Raw genomic sequence first — 15,470 nt, 5'->3', positions numbered from 1 at the left:
ACCATTTGGTTTTCATGGCTAGGCAAGGTGTACAAAAAAGCTCCTCTCCCCTGCAAAAAAAGTTTAATTTCTATTGCAAGCGTCCATACCATATTATGTTTACATTTTGTTAATTAGTTGAAAGTATTATGAATACCAGAGCATATTGCAGCTGTAGTTGTTGCTGTTTATTTTATATAATTTTTTCTTTTACCAAATTAATTTGGTTTTGTTATTAATTAGTCAAAAGTTTGTTGCATTTGTTTGACTGACAGTCTAGCAATTTTTTTTTTTCTTTTTGGCCAAACTTTGTTGGTCATTTGGCGAGTGGTGGAGATGGCGAATGGGCAATGTGTGGTTAAGCCTCTACTATTTATGCAATTTCATATGGGATTTTTTTTTTGGAGTTTTGTTGGTTAGTCAGTGTATTTTGTATATTTTGCTCTTTTTTAATGTGGCCACCACTTGTTTTGTTTAATATTTGTTTGTATATTTAAAATATGTACATTAGGGTGGCTCCGTTTGGTGAAAAAATATGGTACTGATTTTCCCACTGAAAATTAAAGATATGATTTCTCAAAATTTTTGTTCTAGTGTGTTCTAGTGTATGATACCAGATTTTCCAAAAAGTAATCTATAAAGGACCTTTTTATCCAGTTCACCAAATATTGACATTAGGACAAAAAATTTGAGAAATATATTAGATCTTCCATTTTGGGATTACCCTAATGTTCATACATTTTTATGTATTTATAAAAAAGTTTTTAAGTTTGCGAAATTTTCTGTAAACATTATACTGCTTGAATATGACTAAATGGGTCATTGAATGTGAAAATGTTAAAATAAATATTTTCATATATAAAGTACGTAGAGTTTTGTTAGTTCAAAAAAATTTATAAAAATTAAAATAAATTATATGACAATATCTTGCACAAAATTGTTCTTTTAAACAGCTACTTTTAATGTCATTTACTTAAAAAAAAAAACGATAAAATATAAAAACTCTGCTTTCATAAGATTAGAGCGAGTACTAATATTTCTAATGTGTAAATAACAGATTTTTTTAAATAAGATGACAAACAAATATTTTAACTTGAAATTTAATTAATTAAAAGTTTAATCTCTGCAAACCTTTTTCAATGGACAGCGAAAATTTGTTTAATTCGAGCCGTAGAAATTGCAGAACCATTGTTCGAGTCTCTCCACCTTTAAGAAAAAATGTTCTTTATTTGTTTGCTATTTAAATTAAAAGTATGAGAAACTCATAAATCTTTTTGTATTAATATAAATAAATTTATTACAAATATGTGAGTAAAAATTTTATCATATTTATTAGGGTAAACTTTTTTAAACTTGGTCAAGTCATTAAATTAAAACAGCATCATAACGGCTTAGAAGTTTTTGCTACAAACAAATACATATATACAGATATATAGTCTTGATTGAAGACAGTTCCATTATTTTGATTATACAGTAAATACTATTTACATAGAAAGTTCTACAGACGTGACTATCAGCAGCTTTATGGTCAAGACTATAGAAGTCTACACTCCTCGCCACTTGAATAGCACATATATCAATTTTTTATTTCAAAGTTTATATTTTTGAATCAGGAATTTCTGGAAACTTGTTTTTCCCCCTCATTTTAATATTCTTGTTTTGAATAAAATGTGATATGAATGGCTGTCATATCTGTGATATTTGATTTTATATAATTTTTTTTGTAAATTAACGGAAAAAAGCTACTGTTAAAAAATCGCCACTTGAATAGAACATCCCCCAGAAAAAGTGATTTTATAGCAACTTTTGTAATTAAAACTTATTGATTTAGATTATTTACATTTCCCCAAGTTTTGGAATGGGTTGCCCGAAAAGTTTATGAGTCTGGAAATCAGTATTCAACAATTCCTGAACTAATCTATGCAATTAAAGAAGTCTGGAACTCAGTGCAACTGAATTACATGGCCAAGCTATATGAATCACTTGTAAACAGGATTTGTGAAGTGTTAGTCAACCAAGGAGGTTCAACACATTACTAAAATAGCTTAGTTTTATTAATATCGTTGCAAATTATTTAAACCAATAAGTTTTAATTACAAAAGTTGCTATAAAATCACTTTTTCTGGGGGATGTTCTACTCAAGTGGCAAATTTTTAACAGTAGTTTTTTCGGTTAATTTACAAAAAAAATTATATAAAATCAACCATTCATGTCACATTTTATTCAGAACAAAAATATTACAATGAGGGGGAAAAACAAGTTTCCAGAAATTCCTGATCCAAAAATATAAGCTTTGAAAAAAAATTGATATATGTGCTATTCAAGTGGCGTGGAGTGTATATTCATTGAATAAATTTGAATATTATTCAAGACTATACTTGTGATCAAGATTATAGTCTTGACTATAGAAAGTTTTATAGTCTTGACTATACAGTTATACAGTCTTGACTATATAAAGATTCATAGTCTTGACTATAGAAAGTTTTATAGTCCTGACTATAGAAAGCTCTATACTCTTAACTACAGAAAGTTCTATAGTCTTGCCTATAAAGAGTTCTACAATCTTGACTATAGAAAGTTCTATAGTCTTGCCTATAAAGAGTTCTACAATCTTGACTATAGAAAGTTCTATAGTCTTGACTATTGATGGTCCCATAGCCTTGACTATAGACAGTTCTATAGTCCTGACTATATACAGTTCTATAGTCTTGACTATAGACAGTTCTATAGTTTTGCCTATACACAGTTCTATAGTCTTGACTATAGACAGTTCTATAGTCTTGGCTATAGACAGTTCTATAGTCTTGGCTATAGACAGTTCTATAGTCTTTACTATAGACAGTTCTATAGTCTTTACTATAGACGGTTCTATAGTCTTGGCTATAGACAGTTCTATAGTCTTGACTATAGACAGTTCTATAGTCTTGACTATAGTCAGTTCTATAGTCTTTACTATAGACAGTTCTATAGTCTTGGCTATAGACAGTTCTATAGTCTTGGCTATAGACAGTTCTATAGTTTTGACTATAGATAGTTCTATAGTCTTGACTATAGACATTTCTATAGATTTGACTATAAACAGTTCTATAGTCTTGACTATAGACAGTTCTATAGTTTTGACTATAGAGAGTTCTATAGTCTTGACTATAGACACTTCTATAGTTTTGACTATAGGCAGTTCTATAGTTTTGACTATAGGCAGTTCTATAGTCTTGACTATAGGCAGTTATATAGTCTTGACTATAGGCAGTTCTATAGTCTTGACTATAGACAGTTCTATAGTCTTGACTATAGACAGTTCTATAGTCTTGACTATAGACAGTTCTATAGTCTTGACTATAGACAGTTCTATAGTCTTGACTATAGACAGTTCTATAGTCTTGACTATAGACAGTTCTATAGTCTTGACTATAGACAGTTCTATAGTCTTGACCATAGCCAGTTCTATAGTCTTGACTATAGACAGTTTATTAGTCTTGACTATAGCCACTTCTATAGTATTGACTATAGATAGTTCCATTGTCTTGACTATAGACAGTTCTATTGTCTTGACTATTGACAGTTCTATAGTCTTGACTATAGACAGTTCTATATTCTTGACTATAGACAGTTCTATAGTCTTGACTATAGACAGTTCTATAGTCTTGACTTTAGCAGTTCTATAGTTTTGATTATAGACAATTCTATAGTCTTGACTATAGACAGTTCCATATTCTTGACTATAGACAGTTCTATAGCCTTGACTATAGACAGTTTTATAGTCTTGACTATAGACTTTCTATAGATTTGACTATAGACAGTTCTATAGTCTTGACTATAGATAGTTCTATTGTCTTGACTATAGACAGTTCTATAGTCTTGACTATAGACAGTTCTATAGTCTTGACTATAGACAGTTCTATAGTCTTGACTATAGACAGTTCTATAGTCTTGACCATAGACAGTTCTATAGTGTTGACTATAGACAGTTCTATAGTCTTGACTATAGCCACTTCTATAGTCTTGACTATAGATAGTTCTATTGTCTTGACTATAGACAGTTCTATAGTCTTGACTATAGACAGTTCTATAGTCTTGACTATAGACAGTTCTATAGTATTGACTATAGCAGTTCTATAATCTTGAATATAGACAGTTCCTTAGTCTTGACTATAAACAATTCTATAGTCTAGACTATAAACAGTTCTATTGTCTTAACTATAGACAGTTATATAGTCTTAACTATAGACAGTCTTGATTATAGATAGTTCAATAGCCTTGACTATAGACAGTTCTATAGTCTTGACTATAGCCACTTCTATAGTCTTGACTATAGATAGTTCTATTATCTTGACTATAGATAGTTCTATTATCTTGACTATAGATAGTTCTATTATCTTGACTATAGACAGTTCCATTATCTTGACTATAGACAGTTCTATAGTCTTGACTATAGACAGTTCTATAGTCTTGACTATAGACAGTTCTATAGTCTTGACTATAGACAGTTCTATAGTCTTGACTATAGACAGTTCTATAGTCTTGACTATAGACAGTTCTATAGTCTTGACTATAGACAGATCTATAGTCTTGACTATAGACAGTTCTATAGTCTTGACTATAGACAGTTCTATAGTGTTGTCTTTAGACAGTTCTACAGTCTTGACGATTAAACTTCTATAGTCTTCTATAATCACTACTGTAGACAGTTTCATAGACTTGACTATAGACATCTCTATAGTCTTGATTACAGACATTTCTATAGTCTTGACTACAGACATTTCTACAGCATTGACTACAGATAGTACTTTGGCCTTAACTATAGACATTTCATAGTCTCATTATAGACAGTTCTTTAGTTTTGACTATAGAAAATTGTTATCCTGAGTAAATACAGTTATATACTTCTATTGTGTTGAATATGGCATTTCTATTGTCTTGAATATGGACAGTCTGAACTAAATACTAAACCATAGATAACTCTATAGTCTTATCAAATACAACAGCTAAAACATATACAGTAGTTTTGACTACAGACAAATTAATATAATGACAGTTCTATTGTCGTGATTATATAGAAAAATGTATAGTCTCTATTTTAGATAGACATTTTATATTTTTGAATACAGACAGCTCTATAGTCTTGATTATGGAAAGAATTAAAAAAACATATATAACCCTAATATTTCCATAATAACTTTTTTTTGCGTTATATCTTAACACGCTGCACTTTGTTGCTTTCAGCTTATTTCGCACTCCTCATCAGCATCATCATTCCCAGTGCAATTGTTTTATAGGGTTCAAATGTAAAATTTAAACATCATTAATCATAAAAAAAAATAGCGACACAAAAAGATAGACACATAGTACAACCAATAAAAGTGTGACTTTTTTCATCTTTGTAATATTTTATTTATAAGGTGACCATTGACAGATTTTTATTATAAATTTCACATAAATCACGTTAAATTCTTTTAATGGCCTGACTGTTTTACTTGAAAATACATATTTTTTGCTTCTTGTTGGAATTTTAATGTATAACATTCATTGTATTCGCAATAATGTCATAATAAAAAAAAAATTTATAAAGTAGCTTTTTGTAGCTGTTTATTTAAAAAAAAGTAATAATAAATAAAAAAGATGAAATAAACATTTTCAGAAAACAACCACATTGATGAACTCAATGACCTGCGGAGGGATGGACAGACGGACGGACGGTATGACATTTATATATATATAGATTTTTTTATGATTTTTGGTCAAGTTATTAAATAAATATGGACGTGTACAAAAACCATGGTGTATATAATTTTACTGAGGATGTTTATTTTTATTCACCCTACAGGAGAAGCTATTATGAGCTGTTATCTAGCATCTAATTTAAAGTATAGCTAATGACTTAGAATCACTTATTGAACTTGTCTTAAATAGAGGTCTAATCCAGAACCATTAAATATTGGAAATTTCAAACTATATCTTTATAGGGGTCCCGTTGATTCGTTAAAGTCTACGCTAAGTTGAAAAAACAGCGTTATTATGCTTGTTAAAATATTTATTTTTGCTACTATTTCTGTTACAAGTGTTATCAAATAAATTAGTCATGGCCACCATAAAGTGGGTCCGTCTGTCCATCAGTGAATGTTTATATTATTATTTTTTTATACATATTTTTCGTATTTGATACTTTACAAATCATAAAATTTTATGTCAATTTTTTTCTACCACCAAGGCTTATAAAAATTTGCTTTCATAAAAAAGTAATCGCAGTAAACAGTATTGGTTGTTACCCTCCTAAAGCACCTGCTTTTTTAACCAAATCAAAAATTTGAACAGCTTGTGCTAGTTATTAAATATAAGGGGTTGCCTTTGCGCCTCCAAATAAAATATCTTGTCTTACATTTATAATACATTTTTTAAATGCACTTGAAAGTAATATGTTTTTGCTCTATAAATTTTTTTATTGTTATTAATATATTTCTACCCCCGCACAAAATCTCTAAAGGTATTTTTGAAGTCTTGGCAATTTTAAAAGTTTTTAAATTTCTTGTACAAAGTTGTTGTTTGTGTGAAAGAAAAAATTATAATTATAAATTTTTAGAGTGTGTATTTCGCTCAAAGGCATTTACATTTTTATATTTGAAATTTTAATCAATAAAATAAATTAAATTGGTTTTTAATTATGAAATTAAACAACTAGGAATATAATTTGAGTGGTTTGTATATTTTTGTAATTTTTCTTTGCTGTCGCTATTAAGAAGTTAATTTAAATTTTTAATTAGAAATATTTTTTTAGGGAAAGTTTATTTGAAATTTCTTCATATTGGGTATACAACAGATAAATCGTCTGGACTATAGACAGTTAAATAGTCAGGACTATTGGCAGCTCTATTGTCTGGATTATAGGCAGTTCTATTGTCTGTACTATAGAGAGTTTTATAGTCTTGACAGTAGAGAGTCTTAAAGTCTGGATATAGACAGTTCTATAGACAGCCAATAGTACAGATTATAGAGAGTTCTATAATCTTGACTATAGACAGTTCTATAGTCTTGATTATAGACAGTTGTATAGTCTGGACTATAGACAATCCTATAGTCTGGACTATAGACTGCTCTATAGTCTGGACTATAGACAGCTCTATAGTCTGGACTATAGACAGCTCTATAGTCTGGACTATAGACAGCTCTATAGTCTGGACTATAGACAGCTCTATAGTCTGGACTATAGACAGCTCTATAGTCTGGACTATAGACAGCTCTATAGTCTGGACTATAGACAGCTCTATAGTCTGGACTATAGACAGCTCTATAGTCTGGACTGTAGACAGCTCTATAGTCTGGACTATAGTCAGCTCTATAGTCTGGACTATAGACAGTTCTATAGTCTGGACTATATACAGCTCTATAGTGTGGACTATAGCCAGTTCTATAGTCTGGACTATAGACAGTTCTATAGTCTGGACTATAGACAGTTCTATAGTCTGGAATGTAGAAAGTTCTATAGTCTGGACTACAGACAGTTCTATAGACTGGAGTATAGACAGTTCTGTAGTCTGGACTGTACACAGTTCTATATTCCGGTCTACAGACAGTTCTATATTCTGGTCTACAGACAGTTCTAAAGTCTGGATTATAGACGGTTCTATAGTCTATACTATAGACAGTTCTATAGTCTGTACAATAGACAGTTCTATAGTCTGGACTATAGAAAGTTCTATAGTCTGGACTATAGAAAGTTCTATAATCTGGACTATAGAAAGTTCTATAGTCTGGACTATAGAAAGTTCTATAGTCTGGATTATAGACAGTTCTATAGCCTGGACTGTAGACAGTTCTATAGCCTGGACTATAGACAGTTCTATAGCCTGGACTATAGTCTGAACTATAGACATTTTTATAGTCTGGACTATAGACAGTTCTATAATCTCGACTATAGACAGTTCTATAATCTGGACTATAGACAGTTCTATAGTCTGGAATGTAGAAAGTTTTATAGTCTGGACTACAGACAGTTCTATAGTCTAGACTATAGATAGTTCTATAGTTTGGACTATAGACATTTCTATAGTCTGGAATGTAGAAAGTTCTATAGTCTGGACTACAGACAGTTCTATAGACTGGAGTATAGACAGTTCTATAGTCTGGACTGTACACAGTTCTATATTCTGGTCTACAGACAGTTTTATAGTCTGGATTATAGACGGTTCTATAGTCTGTACTATAGACGGTTCTATAGTCTGTACAATAGACAGTTTTATATTGTGGGCTATAGACAGTTCTATAGTCTGTACTATAGAAAGTTCTATAGTCTGGACTATAGATAGTTCTATAGTCTGGACTATAGACAGTTCTATAGTCTGGACTATAGACATTTCTATAGTCCGAACTATAGACAGTTCTATAGTTCGGACTTTAGACAGTTCTATAGTCCGGACTATAGATAGTTCTATAGTCTGGACTATAGATAGTTCTATAGTCTGGACTATAGACAGTTCTATAGTCTGGACTGTAGACAGTTCTATAGTCTGGACTGTAGACAGTTTTATAGTCTGGACTATAGACAGTTTTATAGTCTGGACTATAGACAGTTTTATAGTCTGGACTATAGACAGTTCTATAATCTGGACTATTAATAGGTCTATAGTCTGGAATATAGACATTTCTATAGGCTAGAGTAGAGAGATTTCTATAGTCTGGAATATAGACATTTCTATAGGCTAGAGTAGAGACATTTCTATAGTCTGGAATATAGACAGTTCTATAGTCTGGACTATAGACAGTTCTATATGGACTATTGATAGTTCTATAGTCTGGACTATAGATATATTTAAATTCTGTTCCAAGATATTGACCTATTAAATTCTAAACTGTAGACAGTAAACTGGAATAAAGTAATACTTGAGGTATTTTGATATTTTTTCTATAACATTTATTGTGTTCTATTTATTTTTATATCCCAAAGAACTACAAAAATAATCTCAATCAAAAACACATTCACTTTTACTTTTATATTTACAAATATTTTATGTCAGAGTATTTATCTGCTTTATAGTCATTCACTTTCATTGCTTTCTATCTAACTTATTTCTGGTTTTCTGCAACAAATATTTTCTTTGTAACAATAATTTTCGTTTCTTTTTTTACAGCTTTCCGTATTAAGTTTGGAGACTTTTCCATCTAAGTTGATTAAGAAAGTTTTACCGAATATCAGTAGAAAACTTCAATTTCTGCTAGATGCTTATAAGTTTGTTTGCCAAGAAGAGGTAAGTAAGCAAGTGGGTAAGTACTACTCACACTCACTCACTCTCACACAGGATAAACAATGAAATTAATGAACAAAATAAAATGAAAACATCAGCAGGATTAATACAATATGGAGGAAAATACTGCCAGCAAAATAAAAGTTATTGATGGGAAAAAACAAAAACATAAGAAAAGTTTAATTTTTATTTTAAGAAGATTATTATTGAGTTTAATGCAAGAAATTATAAGAAAAAGAAAAATTACAAAAAAAAAAACAAACTCAACTTTTGATTTGTTATGAATTGTGGAAGATTTGAGTTAATTGCAAGATTTATGTTTTTGAGAAATTGTTGTTGTAGAGTTAATAAGTAGCTGAACAAATGCTGTTTTATTTAAAGATTTTTTAACGTAAAAGAAAAATTAAACTTAGTAAGCGTGTTTAAAGAAATTGTTTCTACATTATGATGTGCACATTTAATAAATATTAATTAATTAAAAATTTTCACATTATCGTATTTTTGTATTAACTTTAACTTTTATACTTTAGAAATTGTGGCCAAAGCTGCATCCTGAAGTTATGCTAATGGATTATCTTTTCACAAGTGAACGACAAATACCCACCGATGTAGCCGTGTTAATTATCTCATGTCTTATAGATCTCCAAGAAGATTTTCGTTATTATGTGAAACGTGCATTTATTCGATATTTACTCAGGTAAGTTTCTTCTTTTTTTTTGTAGTATAAAAGAAGACCGAAATGAAAATACCATTGCAAAAATTATTGTATTATAGAGAAAAAAATGAAAAAAACAAAAGTTAAAAATTCTTGGACGAGTTGAAAAAAAATATTTTAGTACAATATTTATCTACCCGAGAAGTCACACTATTGACACACTTAAGATTATAGTTGTAAGGCTGGGTTTTACAGATCTTACTAAGGGAAATATAACTACACTTATGATTAAAAACTTGTATGAAATTTTTAAACTTAAGTAAAAATTTTGTCCTAAGTGCGAACTATAAAATAGACCCATAATAGACTTTAGTCTGAATTACAAATTTGTCTGGTCTATATAGCCGACCCTCCTTAGCTATAAACTTAGCAATGATAATGACTATAGGCGGACTTTAGTGGAAATTGTAGTACTGTCTGGAGACTGTAGTGTAAACTATAGAGCTGTCTATAGAAGAGACTATAGAAATGACTATAATCGAGATTATTAAACTGTCTTTAGCCGAGACTATAGAAATGTCTATAGTCGAGAATAAAGAACTGTCTATATTCTAGACTATAGAGCTATATAGACAAGACTATGAAACTGTCTGTAGTCAAGAATATAGAATTTTCTATAATCAAGGCAATAGAACTACCTGCAGTCAAGAATATGGAACTGCATAGAGTTATGACGATAGAACTATCTATAGCCAAGATTATAGAACTATCTGTGGTCAAGACTATAGGTTTATAGTCAATACGATAAAAATGCCTGTTGTTTAACTGTATAACGTCAAGACTGTAGAACTGCCTGTAGACATAACAATAGGACTGTTTATACTATGGATCTATTTATAGTTAATACTATAGAACTGTCTATAGTCAAGATTATTGAACTGTCTATTGTCAAGATTAAAGAACTGCTTATAATCACAACTATAATCAAGACTATAGAACTACGTGTAGTCAAGCCCATAGTATGGTCTATAGTCAAGACTACTGAACGATCTATATTCGAGATTACCGAACTGTCTGTAGTCTAACTGTATATAGTCAAGACTGTAGAACTGTCTAAAGACAAAACAATATAACTGTTTATAGTCAATACTACAATACCACAGAACTGTCTCTAGTCAATACTACAGTGCTGTATATAGTCAAGACTATAGAACAATATATACAATAGAAATATCTGCAGTCAAGAGAGACGAACTATCAACAGTTATGACTATAGAACTGTCTATAGTCAAGACTATTAACTGCCAATAGTCCAGACTATAGAACTATCTGTAGTCAAGACTTTAGAACTAATCAAGACTGATGAACTGTTTATAATCACAACTATAGAACTATCTGTAGTCCAGACTATAGAACTGTCTATAGTCAAGACTAAAGAACTGTTTATAATCACAACTGTAGAACTATCTGTAGTCAAGACTACAAACTGTCTATAGTCAAGATTATAGAACTGTCTATAGTCAAGGCTAAAGAACTCGTTATAATCACAACTATAAGGCTGTATATAGTCAAATATCTATAGTCACTAGCATTGAAGCCTATAGAACTATCTATAGTGAAGACTATAGAACTATCTATGGTCAAGACTATAGAAATATCTTTAGCCTAGACTGTTAAATGTCTTAATAAAGACTATAAAACTGTCTATAGTCAAGGCTATAAAAGTGTTGACTATAAAACTGCCTATAGTCAAGACCATACAACAATCTATAATCAAGACTATAGAACTATCTATAGTCAAGACTATAGAATTATCTATAGTCAAGACTATAGAACTATCTATAGTCAAGACTATATAACTATCTATTGTCAAGAATATAGAACTATCTATAGTCAAGACTACAGAACTATCTATAGTCAAGACTATAGAACTTTCTTTAGTCAAAACTATAGAACTGCCTGTAGTCAATACTATCAAACTGTCTATAGTGAAGACTATAGAAATATCATGTCAAGAACAGTCAAATCTATAGAACTATATATTGTTAAGAACTGTCTGTAGTTTAGGCTATTAAACAGTCTATAGTTAAGACTATAGATCTGTCTATAGTCACGACTATAGAACTGCCTGTATTCAATACTATACAACAGTCTAAAGTTGAGACTATAGAACAGACTATAGTCAAGACTATAGAACAGTCTATAGTCAAGACTATAGAACAGTCTATAGTCAAGGCTATATAAATGTCTGTAGTCAACACTTGTCTATTGTCAAGACCATAGATCTGTCTATAGTCAAGACTAAATAATTGTCTGCAGACGAGACTAGAGAATATTAATAAGTTCTATTATCTTGATTGTAAATTCCCTAGTTCAAACCACCAACCTACACAAATGTATTGTTTTAAAAAAATATGCTAAATAATTATAAATTCAAAATACACACTTTTAAGATTTAAAACACCTGAACCTGTGCGGTGAATACCCACAAACAGTAATTTCTTATTATTGACAACATAAAGCTTTTTGTTTTTTGGAAAACTAAAACTTTGTTTGCTCACGGCTATGACCGTATCTATTAACGACTATTATTTCAAAAACAAGGAAATCATTTACTAGTTACAAAAAAAAAAAAAAGCTTCTGATATAGTTGTACAAGATTTTGTTACCTAGGATTTAAAATTATTCGCTAGCACAAACACACATATACTTTTAAAACAACATAGATATACTTACATACCGTATCGTAGAAGGAAGTACATGAAGCAACAATAAATCGCCCAAAGGACTTGTAACCAAGTTTGCCCTTAACTGCTGCTGCAGACTACTTAAAACTTAAGACATTAAAAGAAAAATCTATTTATATCTCAACATAAAATAAATGTACGAAAGGTAAGTAAAGTAGGGAGGAAGAGGAAAGATAGCAACATAAGGTAAAAGTTGAAGGCAGTAAACACATAAGTTTAATAAGTTGCACGAACGTACTAAAATGGGGAAAGAAAGGTGAAAGGAAGTGGAAGGTAGTAGAAGCAACAAATATGTAGTTTTTGTAGCGCACACAAGCATAAAATGTAGGGATTAAAACACTTTCTTATCATGTGATTATAGTTTCAATATTTTACTTAATTTTTTTATATTTTCTTATACTTTATATATTGCAAAAAACAAAAAAAAACGGACACTTATAATACTTAAGATCTCCATTGGAACGTAAACGTTTGCAATTGGAGTTTGAACCGCCTGAATTTCCCATTATGACCATACGAGCACCAGTACCTTGGAAAGTTTATGTACAATTAGCACGAAATCATTTGGATCAAGTACTAATGACTACACATCCCGTTATACAAGCTTTAAATTTACTCTGGCATCAACTGTAAGTAGTTTTTTTTTTTCGTTTTATCTCAATTCGTAGTTTCAAACATATATTACTTTTTGTAGCAATAGTTTTTCTTTTATTTTTAAGTGATGACAGTTACATGTGTTCCTTGAGCATGGACATCATGTTTTAGCCGTAATAATTTTGTATTTTTTATACGCAATTTATATAATGTATATTTTCTTTACGATTTCTTTCTCCCCTCCTAACCCTGCACACGTTTTTCCCCAGCTATAATGACTTGGTTATTGTTGATGTTTCCAAGATTATTCTACGTGATATACCCATGAATGCCGATGAGTTAATAAATTTCATAAAAGAAAGTTGTGACACTATTAGAGATGTAAGTGGTTTGTATGAATGTCTACTAGATATTTCCGCAATTACTTATTTTGTGGACAAGATTAAGTTGGTCATCAGCATCCACTACTCATATATATATATATATATTTGTTAAATGATAATTTGTAGTTGTTATTGAACGATTGGATACCTCGTTGTGCTGATATGATGGATGTAATGCGTAAAACTTGGAAGGATTTAATACCAATGCGTGGCGGTTATGGTGGACGTGCAGCCATACTTTTTCGTTGTGTACATGCTTTGATGTCACATCATTTGGAAAGCTTAATCACTAGAAGTTTATCGTACTTGTATAAGACTTTGGAGGATTATTTGGTAAATTTGATAAGTTTGTTTAATGGTTTTTTATGTAGAGTTTTTTTTTTCTTGATTACCTCTAGGAGGGCAACGATGTTGTTAAATATAATATGCATGATCCTAAATTAAAGAGACGTCCTTTAATGACTCTGATTGTATCTGTTATTGGCACTCACTTTGATAATCCCACTAGAGAAGATATACCTGCAGAACATACAATACCGGCCATATATGAAGATCATGAAGATGATGCTGATCCGTTTTATAAAAGACCGAGCGTAGTGTTAGTGGAAACGGTAAGTAATAGTTATCATGATTACCCCAAAATATCTTTAACCGATATTGTCTATTTGGAATACGAAACAAATGTTATTACCTTACGTTCAGACCCTATAGTTAAAAAAACTTATATACATATAAACAGCCAAAATAATGTTGCACATACCTGAAATGAAAGTGAAAAAAAAATTATTAAAAAAGTTCAATATAAAATTTTTGAACTATTTTATTTATAAATAATATTTTCAAATGAATTTTATATTTTATTTATATTAATCTTTACAGCCAGCCCTAGAAGTTGATAATCTAAGTAAATTTCTTTTAAAAAATAGTGGTAAATTTCATGCCTTTCCCTACATAGGATCACTGCCAGAATTATTTATAGGCATTTTTAAAAGTATATTAAGAGTGGGCTATGAGATACCACGTCTAGAGTATGTTATGTCAAATGGTAAGTGGCAAACTAATAAAATAATTGTTTGATATTATAATAATAAAATATTTGCCTTTTACAGAACCGGAAACCTTTGGTTATTTACATTGCATAAATGAAAATCATCCTGATATTATACTGCTTTATGACAAGATACAAAAAATCGTGGAAAATAATTGGCGTGGTCCTATAGTATATTTACTGCCTATTTATAAATACTACTATCCCTTGCTATCCAATAAAATACAGCCAATAGTAGAGAAAATATTTGTGCAACATATTTTACCAGATTTGGTGGTAAGTTTTCATTATTATGTGTTATACTGTTTTACAAAAAAAAAAGTTTTTTTTTTTTTTTTGTAAATTTTTAATTGTAAATGCAATATAAATAATTGAGAGTATTAGAGCGCAAAAATCATAGATATTAATTGAAAATAAATTTAATTTTTATTTAAAATTTATATTATTTATTTATGTTTATTAATAAATATAATTTGTTCATATTTATTGGATTTTTTTCTTTGCCTCACTTTTTCCCTTTTACTAAAATTTAAATGACTTTTTAATCAACTGTTAATTATGTTGCCAATATACATATAAAGCGAATGTGAAAAAAATATTTTAAAACAAATATTTCGTTAGAAAACGCTGTCGCAAATACTAAATTAGTTAAAATTTTAAATAACAACCAGCACTTGGAAAAAAATCCTCATTTATTTAATAAAGTTTATGTGAAATTGCACATCAGACTGACTGGCAGTTTAAGCCACACTCAGCAGGATGTCAGTTAAGTTTTGTTATTCAATGAACAAATTTAAATTTGTTTAAGTGTACAATTTGGTAAATGTA

At 30.0% G+C, this 15,470-nt stretch overlaps 1 protein-coding gene across 1 annotated transcript in view; it reads left to right on the top strand.

Moving 5' to 3' along the window:
- LOC119612427 (dynein heavy chain 3, axonemal-like) overlaps window positions 1-15,470 on the top strand; it is a gene marked incomplete at its 3' end in the record, with an annotated part of 70,877 nt that overhangs the window by 16,459 nt on the left and 38,948 nt on the right. The window contains 8 exon segments of the mRNA XM_037968233.1: window positions 9,102-9,218; window positions 9,746-9,912; window positions 13,067-13,246; window positions 13,481-13,592; window positions 13,721-13,927; window positions 13,993-14,205; window positions 14,474-14,639; window positions 14,704-14,918. Coding sequence (XP_037824161.1) covers window positions 9,102-9,218; window positions 9,746-9,912; window positions 13,067-13,246; window positions 13,481-13,592; window positions 13,721-13,927; window positions 13,993-14,205; window positions 14,474-14,639; window positions 14,704-14,918 — 1,377 coding nt within the window.

The sequence above is a fragment of the Lucilia sericata genome, unplaced genomic scaffold (genome assembly GCF_015586225.1).
Source record: "Lucilia sericata isolate MDLA Ls3-8-SP2 unplaced genomic scaffold, ASM1558622v1 Contig001687F_arrow, whole genome shotgun sequence".
Lineage (NCBI taxonomy): Eukaryota > Metazoa > Arthropoda > Insecta > Diptera > Calliphoridae > Lucilia > Lucilia sericata.
Note: the sequence above shows the minus strand (reverse complement) of the source record. Positions and strands in the feature narration are given on the sequence as shown.